Below are 15,291 nucleotides of genomic sequence, written 5' to 3'. Positions count from 1 at the left end.
AATATAGTGAATGGACGGCCTAAAAATTGTTAGCATTAGGTAATATGGGGGTACCCTACGTTAGGTAATAATGTACCTGTATTGTACTTATCTTAGCGACCACGTTGTAATTGTAATCCGTAACCTGCACGCGTCTTTTGAACTTCGTCGCTACATGATTCGTTCAGGTCAGGTCTTCAACATACAGCCCTTAAGCCATGATCTACGTAACCTACCTCTCTACGCACGATAATAGCTAACGCGACTACCGCCATGGCTGGCAGCAATCTCCTCTCCCTGTTGGGATGGACATTCCTCCCTAATGTATGTTCTATTCTATCTTCTACCCTACTATTGGTCCTAGTTACACTATAATCAGGAAAGATGCGATCCCGAAACTACTTACTTAACTAACACCAACAACTTCCCGCAGCTCGTCACTGGCTGGGTACAATCTATCTACTACGGCCTCACCATCCGCGCCGGCGACCGCAAACCCGCTCCCAACTCGCCCCGATACGCCGAGCACCGCCGTCGCATCCACATCCTAGTCGTCTCCCTCTATCTGCTCTACACCATCTACGAAGCCGACTACGAGTTGCGCCGTGCCTCTAACTACTACGCCGACTTGGGCGTGCCTCTCGCCGCCTCCGAGCGCGATATCAAGAGCCGCTTCCGCCGTCTCGCCGCATTACACCACCCGGACAAAGTCATGAGCAGCGCCGGTGGGGGTGATGCCGCTGACAGTGCTGATTTCTTTATGCACCTCAAAACGGCCTCCGACACCCTCGTTGACCCCGCGCGGCGCTTCGCCTATGAGCGCTTTGGCCCAGAGATTGTCGCCTGGAAGCACTGCGTCACCATACGCGATTATGTCATTCGCGGGGTCCAGGTTCTAATCCCGTACTATGGCTTTGCCGCCGTCGCTATGTACGTGTTAGGACTGATAGGCTACCTGGAATGGGGGCGATACTGGCGCTGGCTGACCTTGGTCGCGCTATGCGTCTTCGAGCTACACACCATCACACGCCCCTCCTTTCCGCACTTCCTCAGCGGCCTCATAAATCCGGTTCTGGCTCGCTTCACTGACCATCCCCCTTACCTACCCTTCCAAGCCATCACCCTCGCGCGCAAGCTAAGTATCACGCTGTACATTGCCTTCTCGCAGATAGGCCCGCTACTACAGCCGCCCAATCAGAGGGGAATGAAGCCTGGCGAGGCGTCGGAGAAGGCGTTACAACAAAGCTTAGATAGACTCGAACAGACGGCTCGGAGTATGGATATCGACGCGGCACGACTTATGGAACTAGAGATGGCCCCCTTTGCTGGCGATGCCGAGGTAATCGGTAGCATGCGGTCGAAGCTAAAGGAATGGCTCGTACAAAACACAATCCGCGCGGATCCCATGGTAAAAGATGCATTGGGACGCTCGTTCCAAAAGCGACGGGTAGATGCACCTGCGGGGGCCAAGGGGAATAGATGAACAGTTAAGACTTGCATTACTAGCAACTCGTAGTATTGATTATATAAATTGATTCAACTCTGGTCAATTTTTATTGATACTATGCTATTGATCCCAACCTAGACGACACAGTGATTAAATTCGCCCTTACACATGTCCAGTCGTTCTAGTATACATATCACCGCTATAGAGTGATGCTCCCGATGAGGAATATGCCTTTAGAGTCTTTGCCTACCTCTGGTCTCGATAGGAATCAATACCATCCCTACGAAAGCAGCCAAGATCAAGATTGCTGACATATAGATAGGGGTCTTAGTACCATCTCCAGGCATGTTGGCGGCAAGAATTGGTGCAATGAGCCCCGTGGCGCGATTCAGGAAGCTGGCCACGCCCGTCCCGGCTCCTCTAACGGGCGCCGGGAAAATCTCGGGGGTGAAGGCGTAAAGCACACCGTACATGATATTCTGGCAGAAGGCTTCGATGCAGGTGAAGAAGAGCTGCCAGTTAGGTGTCGTACCAAAGGTGACGAAGAAAAATAAGAAGATGGCGGACACCAGCGTAGAGATAGCGAGCGTCCCCTTCCGCCCTAGGAATGGCGACTTGTGGTCAACGGTATACGCGGCAAGCAGGCTACCTGGCACCCCAACAACCGATATTATGGCATAGTTACGATACGTTTCTGCCGGTGTGGCATTGTTTATTGCCATAGCTTCGTCGCCAACCGGTACGTCTGAGCCGCCATGTGAGAGGTACTGCGGGAGAAATGCGTTAAACAGCGGGTAACCAAGGCCGATGGTACTCCAGCAGAACCAAATCAGGAGAGTTGCCGTGCCAAGCTTGCGAGTCTGGAAAAGTGGCCGTATGTGATCGACTGAAAAGGACATGAGGTTTTGTTTGATAATATTCGTAGCCGAGACCCTAGTTGGTATTCGTTCAGTCCCGTCCGTATCGACAACAGCATCAAGAATCTCCTCGGTGAGCCAAGTTTTCTTATTGTTCCGGTAAGCAATACCATGTACAACAGCGACAGCCTCGGCTTGCCGCCCTTGAGACAAAAGATATTTGGGCGACTCGAACAGATGGAACATGCCAAATCGAATAAGGAACATGACGAATGTGATAATGCCAATCGTCATAACGAAATGGCGCCACCCCTCTGCGGCGGGCCAGTTTGTGATGAAGTACCAGGCGACAATTGACGAAACAAGCTGTCCTACAGGCCACCATACGGATAGGAGAGTCAACAAGGCGCTTGAAGAGTCTGGAAGAATCTCTAGAAAAAGTGCTCCATCGACCGGCAAGTTTCCGCCAACCCCAGTACCCAGGCACGCCAACAGAATACAGACGGATACCCAACTCGAAGCGTACGCCGTCCAGATGCCGAAAATGCTCGTAATTAGTAAAGTGAAATTGAAGGCAATACGCCTACCCATTATGTCGGATCCGAGCCCCCAGAAGAAACTCCCGAGACAGAGACCTACGAAGAGAGAGCTGGTCGTATACCTGACCTGTTTTTCCGAGACGCCAAACTCTTCGGAAAGAGAGGGAAGAGTCAATGAGACACCCTTATATAAAATGTAAGATAATGTGTATCGAGGAGATATGTTAGAAGCACCCGAAGGTAGATAAACTACTACTACTTACTTGCATCCATAAACTGCGAATTTGGTCAGTAAAAACACTCGAGGTTTTCATATATAGGTTAGGTAGGTATCTATATATATAGAAGAGCACTCACTTATCCGCAAACCACCCAAAACCGCACAAGACAAAAAGCTGCCAGTTGTACCGGCCCATACCGATATCTTGAATGGCTTTATTAATAAGTTTCGATTTCACTACGCCGGTTCGTTAGCATATTTCCCCACTTATACCGGCCCCCCGGCCCCCTCGGAAGATGGGGTCAGAGAAACAGGAGGAGCTCACGTTCATACTCGGACCATTGACGCCGTCTCTGGCCCTCGCGCACCTCCCTTCTCAGGCCCTCGATAGTATACTCGGCAGCGCGCATCTGCAGCATGCCCGTATTCTCGTTGTCGTCATCTTTCGGCAGCCCCGCCTCGGCAACGGCACCGTCGGAACTAGTCCTGACCTCCACCTCCTCGAACTCGCTTCTCCCGCATCTGGCAGAGTGGCTATGCAAGTGCGCCTCCTCGAGCGGGACCAAGACGCCGACGTAGTCGTGAACAGACTCCTGGCGGCGCCTGGGGCGTAAGGACGGAAATCTCATAATGGGAATAGAGGAACGGGAACGGGGGAGAGAGCAGACATAGAAGTTGGGCGCTGCAACCCCATTCATTCATTCGATTCGTAAGGCCGGTATGAACCTCGGTAAGGGTATAAGTTGGCAGATGGAGTAAGTTTGTATTTCTGCAAAAAATAAACATCCAAGGCCCCGAAAGCGGTTCGAGGCCAATGTGTCTTACTGATGCACGTGATGACCGATAGGTATGACACCCAGACAGACACGATGTCGACTTCTCCAAAAAAGGGGAATCCCTGCCAACAAGGGTTCCCGTCTGTCTTCCCCTTGATCACCGACTCCTCTCTATCGAATTGAAAATAGGTATTGCAATATTTTCGTAGAGTAGGATAATTGTTGTAACTATTCAGATGTTAAATGCTTAGGTACCTGTTATATGTATCTTAGTAGTATCTAAAAAGGTTTAGGTATGTACCTCTTAAAGTGTCACAAGATTTCACTACTGTAACAGATGATCCTCATTCCCCGCGCTACAAGCCACAAGGGCACTAAAAGCTCCTTATTACGAGTCACCTGCCAAGTGCTTGAGCCCCTATCCCCCTCGCCTAACTTTCCGCATCAGTTAGGTGCTTTACTGCATTTACGCTACGCTGTAGGCACTGTATGGTAACCCTATAGCAGTAACCTACATCATTCACATGAGAGCATCATCACGACTTACATGTAGGTATGTTTCTCGTATATCCATCCTGTCTTATATTGGATTCTTTTTTTTTTTTCAAGTTTATTTAAATTTTATTAAAACTATTGCCTCTACAACATATAGTACCTATCTATACATATATAATACAACAGCTGGACCTTACCATGGGCACTCGCACAAGGGACATGCATAACGGCATAATGGATGTGTCTGGAACAAGTGAAACCGAGAAATGCACGCGGAAACAAACAAACAGACAAACAAACAAAAAACAGACAAATGGGTATTACATCACGAAAGCTTACAAAATAATACAACATAGCCCGCAACAACAATCTTCACAGCAAAAGATATCGCAAGGTCCCCCGCATCCATCCATCTATAGGAGGAACGTAACACTCCTCCTCTTTCCAAACCCGGGGGGCCTCCCATTCTGCGACTGCGACCCGGCGCTAGGCGGCGTAGCCCCGGGGGTACGATCGAAGTAAGGTAGATCACCCTTCTACGCGCATACCCCACTACGCGCCACCTTTTCCCATATAAAATTAGCCAAATCGCATATTTATATTTAATCCAAAGAAATAGCTAAAAATATGGAATTTTAACTTTTTATTGTTTTATATAAATCTTATTCTATATAAAAATTATGAAAAATATTGACCGAATATCCATGGTGGAATTAATATAAATGTGTACGTTAATAGTTATATATATAAATTTATATATATAACTGTTAAGGCCTATAACTTTACGAATTTTAGGTTTAAAATTTTATTTGTTATATTAATAAATAAAGAAAATTTCAAGCTATAATATGACGCTTAGACGAGGTTGATAGCTATTTTATTAAAGAAGTTATGAATTGTTTTAATAGTTTTGCTAATTTTAATATAAAGTCCCATACATTTTTGAACTTTTTTAACGAAAAAAATATCTAAAATTATTACTTTTTACTATTTTACCATAAATACGTAGGAATAAAAAAATAAAAAAATTTATACAAAATATCATTATAGTAAAAAAACGAAAAATACAAATTGTATATTTTTAGCTATTTTCTTGGATTAAATACAAATATGCGATTTGGCTGATTTTGTATGGGAAAAGGTGGCGCGTAGTGGGGTATGCGCGTAGAAGGGTGATCTACCTTACCCCGACATTTCTTCCGAACTGGAGCGGCCACCACCACCACCCCCCATCATATCGTGCTCCGTGACCGTCCCGAGGCCGCCCGGCGGCGTGCGCGTAACGTCGTCGTCGAAGTGTCCAGCGGGCGAACCGCACCCGCCGGACTCGTTCTTGCTCCTGCTCTCGCCGCCGTCGCCCGGCTCGAGGTTGTAGCACTTCTCGTCGTCGCAGCAGAAGTTGGAGTCCGGGCTGACTTCCTTGCTCAGGCCGGACCGCCGCGCGCCCAGCTGGAAGCTCGCGTGCGTCGTCTTGGGCTGCGTCATCGTGCACCCCGTGTCCCGGAGCATGCGCTGCGACGACGAGCGCGGGGTCCCTGGCCTGTTGCTGTTGTTGCTGTTGTTGTGGTGGTTGCCGTTTGCGCTCCGGCTGCTGCTGTGCAGCGAGTTGAACCGCCGCATGTGCCCGCGATCCAGCCGCTCGTAGTGCCACGCCGTGTTGGGATCGTTTGCGAGCGGCGGACTCCTGGATGGCGAAGGGTCCGATTTAGAATGAGGCCGGCTCTGCTTGCGCCCGCGACCCGGGTTGTCGTGAGGGGGGGATGATCCGTGAGGGGGTCCGTCGGCGGCGGCTTTCTTCGTTAGGCCCATGCGGTTCTCCCACCAGCCCTTTTCCTTGGTACCGCATCTCGCCACGTCGCAGAGCGCTTCTTCTACGATTTGCTCCTGTCTCTCGGAAAGATGTAGGGGGCTTTTGTCCGTGGCGAAAGCGACTAGAGCCGCGGCATCCTGTGCGTCGCGCTCTTTTTTCACGGGGCTAGATCGCAGTCCGCTCGAATCCAGCTTGAACACGATCAGGTCGGTAAGGGAGATGTACGGGATTTGGTCGCGCGCGATGTCTTGCACTTTTACAGCCGAGTCTGGAAGGTAAGGTGACTGTCGCGATTAGCTAACTGAGTATTCTACTCGAGATTCGGAACTTACAAGCCATTCCGGGCTTATATCAACTACGATTTCCCGACCGCTGGGTGCTCTATAGAAGAGTGTCTGTGCACGCTGGAAGAAGGGCGAGTCTGGCCGTTCTAACAACCGCTTTTTCAGCGAACTTGGAGAGGTCGATATATTCGTAATAAAATTGATATCCTTCAGAAAATGCTATTAGTTCATGGGCCTTGGAAATTTGGTATCAGGCTGTCTTACATCTGTTGAGCGGTATTTAGGGAGGTAATGCATTAATGCCAACCCTCCGATGACCGAAAGTCTCGCATGCCTAAGATCATGTATCTGTTTCACATATTGGATAACGTCACACGCAGCGCTCTCCAGTTCCTCTAGCCGAGCCATATCGCAGGCTGGCTCGACAACCGGGTAGTGTAATTTTGATGTGAGAGGCCCCATGATGGGATCCTAGTTAAGGGATCACGAAATTGTCTAGTATATCGTCAATGAAATATAAGCTTCAAGGTTAATATTGAATACAGCGGGTAAGAGAAAGGATAGGGTCAGAATTGATGAAATATGGGTGATGCCTTCGGTCGCGAAGAGGGCGAGAGAACATTCGGTTACTTTATACTATCTTGGTTATTTTGGAGAAACTATCATGTAACTAAAGTAAGAACAGAAACTGCTAGCCACGTAAGTGTCGATTCCAGATGGGACTTTGAGGGAATGGAATCAAAGGCTGACGACTCGCGGACTGTATCAGAAACCCCACGATCTCACGACGTGGTAGGCGGAACGTGCTGGACTAAAACCTTTAGAGCAGAACAGAAGTATAACTATAATCATGAAACCATAGCGCATCCCACAGGACAGGTGTAGTGAGGAGACATCAGGGCAGTTCGCCGGTAGTTATTAGTAGTTATTAGCCTCGTGCCTGCAATCTTCTTCTAGACTGTCGGATCTTTCTATCTTCTACCAACTAACCCCCATGTGGAGTTTCAATGACTCGAGCATTACAGCTTCCATCCTGAAAGTGCCACTAGTAATTACAGATAGGTCTGGCCAAAGTAGGTCTACGTTCAATGACAAGCGTCAAAAGGTCGTCTTCGTCCGGGGTTGTGGAGGACCTAAGTATAGGAACATACGGTCCATTAAGTCCGTTAATATGCTAACTGAGGAAACATACGGTCTATTAGGTCAGTCAGTGTGCTAACTGAGTCATCTACTGTATACTAGGTCTTAATCGTCGTCATAATGAGGTTAACTTTCTTAGTCTTATGTATTGGCTTCAATCATCTTCTATAAGTTTACGAAGCAGCCGCGTTACCAGGGATGACCTGACTCCAGATACTTAGTTGGTTCTCGCCAGCCAATTGTAGTATCGCACCTGAGCATTCATTTTCATATCGCTAGTCCCGTCTTAGCCTCATGACTGAGAATTCCCCTGATATTTGCATGGTGCCTGTCTATGAGTGTAGTATCATCAACCGCCGTGCTTCTAGCGGGATTGTAAACCTACAGAAAACTCCGAACTCATCCGCGAGCGTTTCGAAACCTAGACCGAATTCCCTCGAGGCCTTCTAATTCCTAACTCCAGTTTCAAATTACACTTGAACCCCGCTCTAGAGCTCGGTGAGATCTCAATTATACAAGTGGCCCCCCCTTTAACGTAAAACGTGACACACCAAGACCATTCACTATTACACTAAAGGTGGGCCCTCCTTGAGAATCTCCCCAATGGACACAATGGTATCTGCTGTGCCATCTGAGGTGTTATGTAGCCGCACTAACCTCGGACCGAATATCTCGACTTCCTCAGACAAAGCGGTGCTTGACCCGTACGATATTCTGTAAGGTGGCGCGCGGATTGAATACTCCTGAGAGCTACTCGATGGAAGGCTACCACCCCACCTGATCTTAGACCATCGAGGCCATTTCCAAAACTTGAAACGGTCGGCTCGTGTCTTCCTTAGGCGTGTACGGCGGTCGTTGTGGACGCGAAGGAGAAGGTTCTATACGAGTACTCCTTCATCATCACCCTCCTTTTCGCCCTCCTCATCTTCCTCCCAGTCTACCTCATCTGCCATCGCCTCGGCCTTCCTCTGAACCTCAGCCAGACCGCTGAGCTCGGCTATATATTCCTTGTCTTCAAGTGCACGCTTGACAAAACTCCACCCTTGCGTCCTGTAAGCCGAAATAATTGGCTTGCTGCATGCGCTGCAGCACGGGTACGAATGGCCTTTGATTTTGAGAGTTTGGAAGTTGTGTAGAAACCCACGGAGCTGATGTGGTACTATGCCAAGAGCATGTTCATCACCGGGATTACTGTCATATATGCCTGATGAAGAACTCGCTTCTGGGGCTGGGGCATGGTGACGTAGGGGGTGCTGCAGGAGGCTTGTTAGAAGCTCAACAACGAGAGCTGACGCGATGCCAGCGATGCCGGGCCGTGTCACCGTGCACTGCTGATCAAGAGTCAAGTCTTTTTGTGACTATTCAAAAAGTTAGCTGGGAAAGGTGACCCCACATAGGTAACTTACGTCTCCAGGTGCCACAACATCGTTGCAGAAGTAACAGCCTAATGTTTCCTCACTATCATCCTTAGGTTCAGCACCGTGTCTCATGACTACGTAGGAATCGAAGCCGAGAGCCGCGTTCATGACAATCTTTCCGGCAGCCTTGCCCATCACGGTAGGGAGCCATCTCGACTCTCTACTGTCCAGCAACAGGAATATCGCGTCATGTTCGTCTATGAGGGATTTCAGCTGCTCGAAGTCTCCCTGGGTCTTCCCTACTATAGGATGGCCAAGCATGGGAACTGAAAGAACGTGACCCTCGCTGTCAACGCCGGGATAAATCTCTTTTAATACCTCTGCTGCTCGGGTCGCCTTCGGGGCTCCTCCTTTCAAGCAGTCATTATAGGTGAATAACGGCTGTCTCACAGGGTTGGAGAAGGATACTGCGCCGTAGTCAACAAATGTGATCTTGCGCACGCCCCATGCCATAAGATTTCTTGATACGTGGCTACCGAGCGTACCAGCACCAAGAAGAAGACATTTGGTATTCTTGATGATCTCGAGATTGAGATCTGGCGAAACCCGCCATTTCATCAGTTTGAGGTTGAGGTCAACTGATTGGTCTGCTAATCGAGTCGGGTCCATAGATTCTGCTAAGCTCACGGATCTCGCCATTAGTTTCCCAGCTGCATTACGTTCCCAACCAGTCGCCTTCGGCATTTCAGCCGTTTCTATACTTTCCACGGGATCCATAGCAAGGGGAAGGACCATGCTGCGAGCCTCGTGTCTTCGTGCTTGTATGTCCCGGTAGCAGAGGATTTGAACCTTGGTTAGATGAAATCGTTGTCTCACAAGGACCAATAGGTTTCTGAGAGGCCATGCAGGATGCTCGTCGTAGGTAGAAGGGTCAACAAATGCTACGTATTTGTCATCTTCGGGCACGCCGCGGAAAAACCCTGTCTCGAATTCGCGAAGTGATCCAACTTCCCATCTATATCCGATATCCTCCACCGGCACCTCAAGCGGAGACGGGGCAATAGACTTTCTATTTCCCCGAACTTTTTTTGCAAGGAAGAAGCCATACTCTCTGGGGTCAACAGTATATCGCCAAGTCCCCACGCGGTCGACTAAGGCGGTAGTCTCATCGGGGGTGAAGCGAAGAATGTCCCCAGTACGTTTCCACTGGGGATCCGAATGTAGGGTTGGAAATCCAAACCAGTAGGTCATGCGGTACTTCTTGAGATCTGCATAAGATAGAATAATGTAATGAGAGAGGAGCGAAGGAACAGAATAGATGGTTCCATCTTTGATTGCATCCCATATCTAAGAATATTTTCGTTAGCACCGGCTTATTGATGGCCAAGTGATGGGTTAGAAAGAACTTACTTGGCGTGCAGCATTGTGAATCATCTCAGTCTTATCTACTTGCTTAAAGGCGTCTAAGGTGTTTGTGTTTCGGATGATGCCTTCTGCCCTTACAGCATTTAACGGCACGCTGCAGACAACGTGATCAGTCGTGAAGACTAGGTTATAGGTTATAACGGCAAGAAGGAGGATATAAAGAAAACATAAACGTACTTATTACTGGTAAGAGCACTGGCTAGAACTTGCATCTTCACACTGTCGTCTGGAGCGGTGCCAGGACGAGGCTCATAGAGCCCCAAAACCGGTCGTGCCGAGTCACTAAGCTTATCATGGTCTAATTTGGAGGCAAACAAGGCCGAGTAAAAGGGCAACTCAATCTCGGACGAGAAGGGCGCAAATTTGAGTGCTGCCATGACGTCGACAGGTATTAGCCGACGCGGCACGGTGAAAGTGAATACCTAGGTAGGAGGTAGGTATGTAAAGTGATGATTGTAAGGGCGCTAGGAAATGCGCCTAAGTCGCGTTTTAGGAATTATGTTCGTGCGATGGTTGATGGTTTACTACAAATCAACGATATATCAGATATCATAAGGTTGGAAGATGTAGTAAAGAATCTCTGAATGTTGAAGGGACGTTATAAGGTTGAAGGGACGTTATGAGGTAGGAGGGGCAATTCAAATCAAGTCGGCTCTAAGTTGGTGAGAGCGGGGCCCGTGTTCTGTTAGAAGGTGGGTTGAAGTTTTCAAGGGATGACATATGATGGAGATCGAACCTGCTATCTTAGGATCTTAGGTATGTACATACATACCTACCTACAGGTAGCAACACTTTAGCAATACAATAAGCAATTATGAATCGGATGTTGGATGTAAAGACAATTAAATATTAGACAAATAGTTGCTGCTTATGTACCATGTCTAAGAATAATATACTTTTTAACTTATTAATTACTGTGCAAATAGGATCACATGGCCGCATTCCGAAAGCTACGGCGTGACCATGAGTACAGGAGTAGTGAGATGCTGCTGATGTAAATGTAGGGCTGCAACACGGACCTTCTCCGCTGATGCTGACGTGACCTTCCAGCCTGCCAGGCGGCCAGGGGCACCTGAACATCGGATAGCTGCTGCAGGTGCTCCTTCTAGGCTCCTCTTGGCAATGGGCTTCCATCTGAACCTGCCTTAGGAGGTACATATCAGCTAACGTACCTAAGTACCTGATCTGTACATTAGGTACATCCAAGTAGCTGGCTAAATTCCGGTAGTGGCTTTTTTCCCCCTTTCTCCCACGCGACGAGACGCGTCTTCAGTGGATGCAAGGGCCCCATTTCATTAGCCTTAGGTACAGTTAGTTACCTCAGGTACATTGGGAAGAAATTGCCTAATATGTGCTGCATGTGTCTTCTATAGACTTCACTCACTTCAATGTTGCACTACATTGCATCCAGAAACTTATCGTTTATTTTCGTAAAAGATGCTGATAGGAATTTGTGGCGGTAAGATATTTATTTTATTTTATTCTTTTATTGCCTGTCTGTATCCTTGACGAGTTCTTGCTTACATTAAGTTACAGCAAAATGCGCCGGTAAGAGCACAGTAGCTCAATACCTAATAGAGCATCACGGCTTTAAGAAGCTACACTTGAACTTATCAGCACCTAAGATTGAGTCTCATCCGGACGCATCCGATTCCGATGCAGGTTTGATTATCTCCGATGTCCTTAAGAAAGGTCTCCCTCTATCTCGGAAGCAGATATCCCCATCTTATACCTTCTCTACAACTACGGCCCTTCTAGACTTCGTAACGAAGCACTGGCGCTCGCGCTGGGTCACAACAGACATCCATAATGAGACTGTTCTCGAGACTCTGAATCGACGACCATTCTTCATTCTAATCAGCGTTGACGCGCCTCTGACCGTGCGGTGGCAGCGTTACCAGCGGCGAGATCGGGAGCAGCAGGAGACGGAAAACGAAGACCCTATTAGCCTGGAAGAGTTTGTATCCCAATCTGATCAGCATCTCTATGATGCTACATACGGTGTTCTCCCGCTCATGTCACGGGCCGCGATCCGGTTGCTGAACACCTCCTCAGACCTTGCACACCTGTACGCCACGCTGGGTAAGCTGGACTTGCTGAACCCCGACCGCTTGCGCCCTAGCTGGGATAGCTACTTTATGTCATTAGCATCCCTCGCGGCGCAGAGGTGTAATTGCATGAAACGCGCCGTAGGGTGCGTACTAGTAGATTCCAGACATCACGTCATCAGCACGGGCTACAACGGGACCCCACGGCACCTATTGAACTGCGGCGAAGGTGGCTGTCCGCGGTGTAACTCGGGAGAGAGCAGCGGAGCGGCATTATCTACCTGCCTTTGCCTTCATGCAGAGGAAAATGCCTTATTAGAAGCCGGCCGTGAGAGGATTCGCGACGGAAGCATTCTGTACTGTAACACATGTCCATGCTTGACGTGTAGTATAAAAATCGTACAGGTTGGTATTAGTGAGGTAGTGTATAGTCAAGGATATAGCATGGATACCGAAACGGCCGAAATCTTTCGGAACGCTGGGGTGAAGTTAAGACAGTTTTCTCCGGTAAGTACTTATTTTTTTTTCTCGAGCTATGAGGTTATGAATATAGATACAAGAATTAGTACTAATACGCACGTAGCCGGCCAACGGACTAATACATCTCGAGAAGATGGAGCTCTACTGATGTCTAAAGTATAATAGATAGATCTTGCATACTCTTTTATACTACCTAGATCGCAAGACTTGCGAGACTTGCGAAAAATCTAGATTCATAGGTGACTAGGATGGGAGTAGCAAAGAAAGGACTTGTAGACAAGGAACCACTTAGATAATCACAACAAAATGAAAGGCCCAGATCAAGTCTTAGCCTGGACCAGATATGCTTAAACTGATTGTCATTAGAGAAATTAAGAGTATTTGGACTCTATCGAGACTAACACCTCTTGATAAGAGTCCATTAAGTGGTATGTTGAGCATGTAACAAGACATGGCTAACTTTCTTGGACCACCGACTTCAGGTCCCAAGTCCCTCGAATACGATATGCCATATTCGGGAAGGACGGACGGATTGTCGAATCGAAATGGGTAACACGTTACTGATGTCTCGTTCCGTCGTTTGCACCAACCCCTCTCTCCCCTTCCCTTCCCTTTCCCCCTAGACCCCCGGACCTCCCCGCATGTTCTCGTTTGATAGCCCTTACGAGGGGAGAGCGGCCTTGTTAGCTCTTCGCTTAGCAACAGCCTTGGATATCCAGAGACCGATCAAACCAACAGCGACGACGAAAACGATGCAAAAGACGACGATAACGCCAGCTTCTTGTTGCTATTGAAAGTTAGCATGTCCCTATATCATGTATAACATTTCGCCAAAGCAAATTTGCTTAGATGTAATCAACAGCTAAGGCGGAATTGATAAGGATTGATTCACATACAGCCCAGTTTTGACGACGAACGATGTGGTTGAGGGTGTCGCGAGCGACAACGGCTTTGTTGATAGCAGGCATATTGACAAACTACAAATTGAATTAGTACTATGTTATCACCAAGTCCAGCGTTTATCAATGGAAGCTATAAGTGGATCAATTGAACAACTTGATCGAAGTAGATTCGTTCCAACACATGAAATTCGCGCGTTGCGGTAAGATGCAATTAAAAAGGCGCATGTAACAATTCATTGGAATCGAATAGATCTGACTGACTCGGGATCGCAGAGCTCTCTCGGGCGAAATTCGGTAACGCGAATAAAATGGTAATATGCTTTGTATGCCTTGATGTTGTTGCTGGGAAACCATTCGAACTTCCAATTGATTTTTATAGAGATGCGACTTACCTTAGGTGGTCGGATGGGTTAACTCCTGTGGTTGCTATGCGGAATGCAGATGAGTGACTTGGTGATGGTGGATGAGCTTAACTGTTGCTTGACAAGGTCAGAGAAGCTAAATCTGCGAACAACACAGGCCCTTGGATAGGATCGAGTGAGAAGATTTCCACAAGGACAAGTGAGTTGAAGGAGTAAAAGAGCAGAACAAGAAGTTAGAAAAAGGTGGGAAAGATCCGGGTCAAAAAGGAAAATAATAAGATGAGCTCTCGGCGCTAGACCTGGAGACGAGGGCAACAAAAAAAAAGGTTGTCCGGGGCGGCAGCTCGGTAAGCGTGCATCAACCAGGGCGGCTCGAAGCTCTGCGCGATTTTGTAGGTGGAGGTCTACAGGCACCGGGGTCACCGGATCCACTAAGTGGATACCTAGCTGTATTTCTTGTAATGCCGCAAATTGGTAGAATTAGGTATGGCTAACGAACATCTGATCGGCGCAACGGGGAATGCCAAAGGCGGCGAGGGTCTGAGCTCGCGAGTATGTAAACCCGACTTTGGCCACGCGATAACGATGTGCACGTCGTATATGTACTCAATGTACTCATAATAAATAATAATATATCAATTGGAAAAAGAATGTTTACTTACAGTTAAGAATCCGTAATCCACTATCCAGATGACTCTCTACGAATTGCTACGGAGGTCTTCGGCGTTGCGAAAACCGATAGCTGTGGATTCTGGAGAAGGCGGTATTCGTAGGATTTAGGAACTGGAATTACGGATGGAGAAAGTCGAAGAGACGAGATGTGGAGTTGACTACCTGGTTTAGGCCGTTGTTTATGGTCCAAGTGCGGTGATGTCAGGTTTGCAGGCGTCCACTAGTCCGCGTCCGGCTTGTGATGGCCTAAACCCTTTTCGTGACAGTCATGCGATAGTGATAGGTACCTACCTAACCTTGTCGTTATCGCAGGAAACCGCATGAAACTATGCCAACAGCAAAGTACTGTTTACCACTTCGAGACTTCCAATTGTCTTAAAAAGCCTCTTGTATTATTTCTCCTTTCGTAAACCCAGGGCTTCCAGAAATTTTACACTACATACAGTAATAAAACAAGGTAGCAGTAATGCGTGAATTTATTAGACCACTTAAATGTT

General features: G+C 47.9%; 6 protein-coding genes across 6 annotated transcripts; 2 read left to right on the top strand and 4 right to left on the bottom strand.

The window, feature by feature from the left end:
- Positions 1–124: 124 nt before the first annotated feature.
- F5Y00DRAFT_18438 (uncharacterized protein) lies at positions 125–1,561 on the top strand. The gene is made up of 2 exons (XM_048005060.1): positions 125–303; positions 413–1,561. Exons 1-2 carry the CDS (start codon positions 253–255, stop codon positions 1,460–1,462), a joined length of 1,101 nt encoding a protein of 366 aa, XP_047867193.1. The 5' UTR covers positions 125–252; the 3' UTR covers positions 1,463–1,561.
- A 98-nt stretch (positions 1,562–1,659) lies between these two features.
- On the bottom strand, positions 1,660–3,671 carry F5Y00DRAFT_259801 (MFS general substrate transporter; the record flags this gene model as incomplete). The annotated part of the gene is made up of 4 exons (XM_048010937.1): positions 1,660–3,006; positions 3,086–3,098; positions 3,180–3,279; positions 3,368–3,671. 4 exons carry the CDS (start codon positions 3,669–3,671, stop codon positions 1,660–1,662), a joined length of 1,764 nt encoding a protein of 587 aa, XP_047867192.1.
- A 1,762-nt stretch (positions 3,672–5,433) lies between these two features.
- F5Y00DRAFT_267928 (uncharacterized protein) lies at positions 5,434–6,869 on the bottom strand (the record flags this gene model as incomplete). Its single annotated transcript, XM_048012158.1, has 3 exons — positions 5,434–6,407; positions 6,456–6,614; positions 6,672–6,869. 3 exons carry the CDS (start codon positions 6,867–6,869, stop codon positions 5,496–5,498), a joined length of 1,269 nt encoding a protein of 422 aa, XP_047867191.1. The 3' UTR covers positions 5,434–5,495.
- A 1,342-nt stretch (positions 6,870–8,211) lies between these two features.
- Positions 8,212–10,653, bottom strand: F5Y00DRAFT_18373 (E1-like protein-activating). Its single transcript, XM_048005038.1, has 3 exons — positions 10,316–10,653; positions 8,954–10,252; positions 8,212–8,905 (listed from the first exon to the last, which is right to left on the bottom strand). The coding sequence occupies exons 1-3, from the start codon at positions 10,337–10,339 to the stop codon at positions 8,426–8,428; spliced, it is 1,803 nt and encodes a 600-aa protein (XP_047867190.1). The 5' UTR covers positions 10,340–10,653; the 3' UTR covers positions 8,212–8,425.
- A 1,114-nt stretch (positions 10,654–11,767) lies between these two features.
- Positions 11,768–13,006, top strand: F5Y00DRAFT_259798 (cytidine deaminase-like protein; the record flags this gene model as incomplete). The annotated part of the gene is made up of 3 exons (XM_048010936.1): positions 11,768–11,789; positions 11,867–12,885; positions 12,962–13,006. 3 exons carry the CDS (start codon positions 11,768–11,770, stop codon positions 13,004–13,006), a joined length of 1,086 nt encoding a protein of 361 aa, XP_047867189.1.
- Positions 13,007–13,269: 263 nt separating this feature from the next.
- Positions 13,270–14,032, bottom strand: F5Y00DRAFT_18324 (uncharacterized protein). Its single transcript, XM_048005037.1, has 2 exons — positions 13,755–14,032; positions 13,270–13,645 (listed from the first exon to the last, which is right to left on the bottom strand). Exons 1-2 carry the CDS (start codon positions 13,824–13,826, stop codon positions 13,520–13,522), a joined length of 198 nt encoding a protein of 65 aa, XP_047867188.1. The 5' UTR covers positions 13,827–14,032; the 3' UTR covers positions 13,270–13,519.
- Positions 14,033–15,291: the final 1,259 nt, after the last annotated feature.

This window comes from Daldinia vernicosa (genome assembly GCF_022497035.1).
Source record: "Daldinia vernicosa strain CBS 139.73 unplaced genomic scaffold F5Y00scaffold_11, whole genome shotgun sequence".
Lineage (NCBI taxonomy): Eukaryota > Fungi > Ascomycota > Sordariomycetes > Xylariales > Hypoxylaceae > Daldinia > Daldinia vernicosa.
This window is presented reverse-complemented; position numbering and strand designations above follow the sequence as displayed.

Bases quoted from the DNA above. Each gene is read 5' to 3' on its own strand.
- F5Y00DRAFT_18438 (XM_048005060.1), top strand. From the start codon at position 253: ATGGCTGGCAGCAATCTCCTCTCCCTGTTGGGATGGACATTCCTCCCT. The intron at 304-412 runs GTATGTTCTATT...AACTTCCCGCAG, and splicing joins GATGGACATTCCTCCCTAAT to CTCGTCACTGGCTGGGTACA.
- F5Y00DRAFT_18373 (XM_048005038.1), bottom strand. From the start codon at position 10,339: ATGATTCACAATGCTGCACGCCAA. The intron at 10,253-10,315 runs GTAAGTTCTTTC...AAATATTCTTAG, and splicing joins TTCACAATGCTGCACGCCAA to ATATGGGATGCAATCAAAGA. The intron at 8,906-8,953 runs GTAAGTTACCTA...CTTTTTGAATAG, and splicing joins ATGTTGTGGCACCTGGAGAC to TCACAAAAAGACTTGACTCT.
- F5Y00DRAFT_18324 (XM_048005037.1), bottom strand. From the start codon at position 13,826: ATGCCTGCTATCAACAAAGCCGTTGTCGCTCGCGACACCCTCAACCAC. The intron at 13,646-13,754 runs GTATGTGAATCA...AACTTTCAATAG, and splicing joins TTCGTCGTCAAAACTGGGCT to CAACAAGAAGCTGGCGTTAT.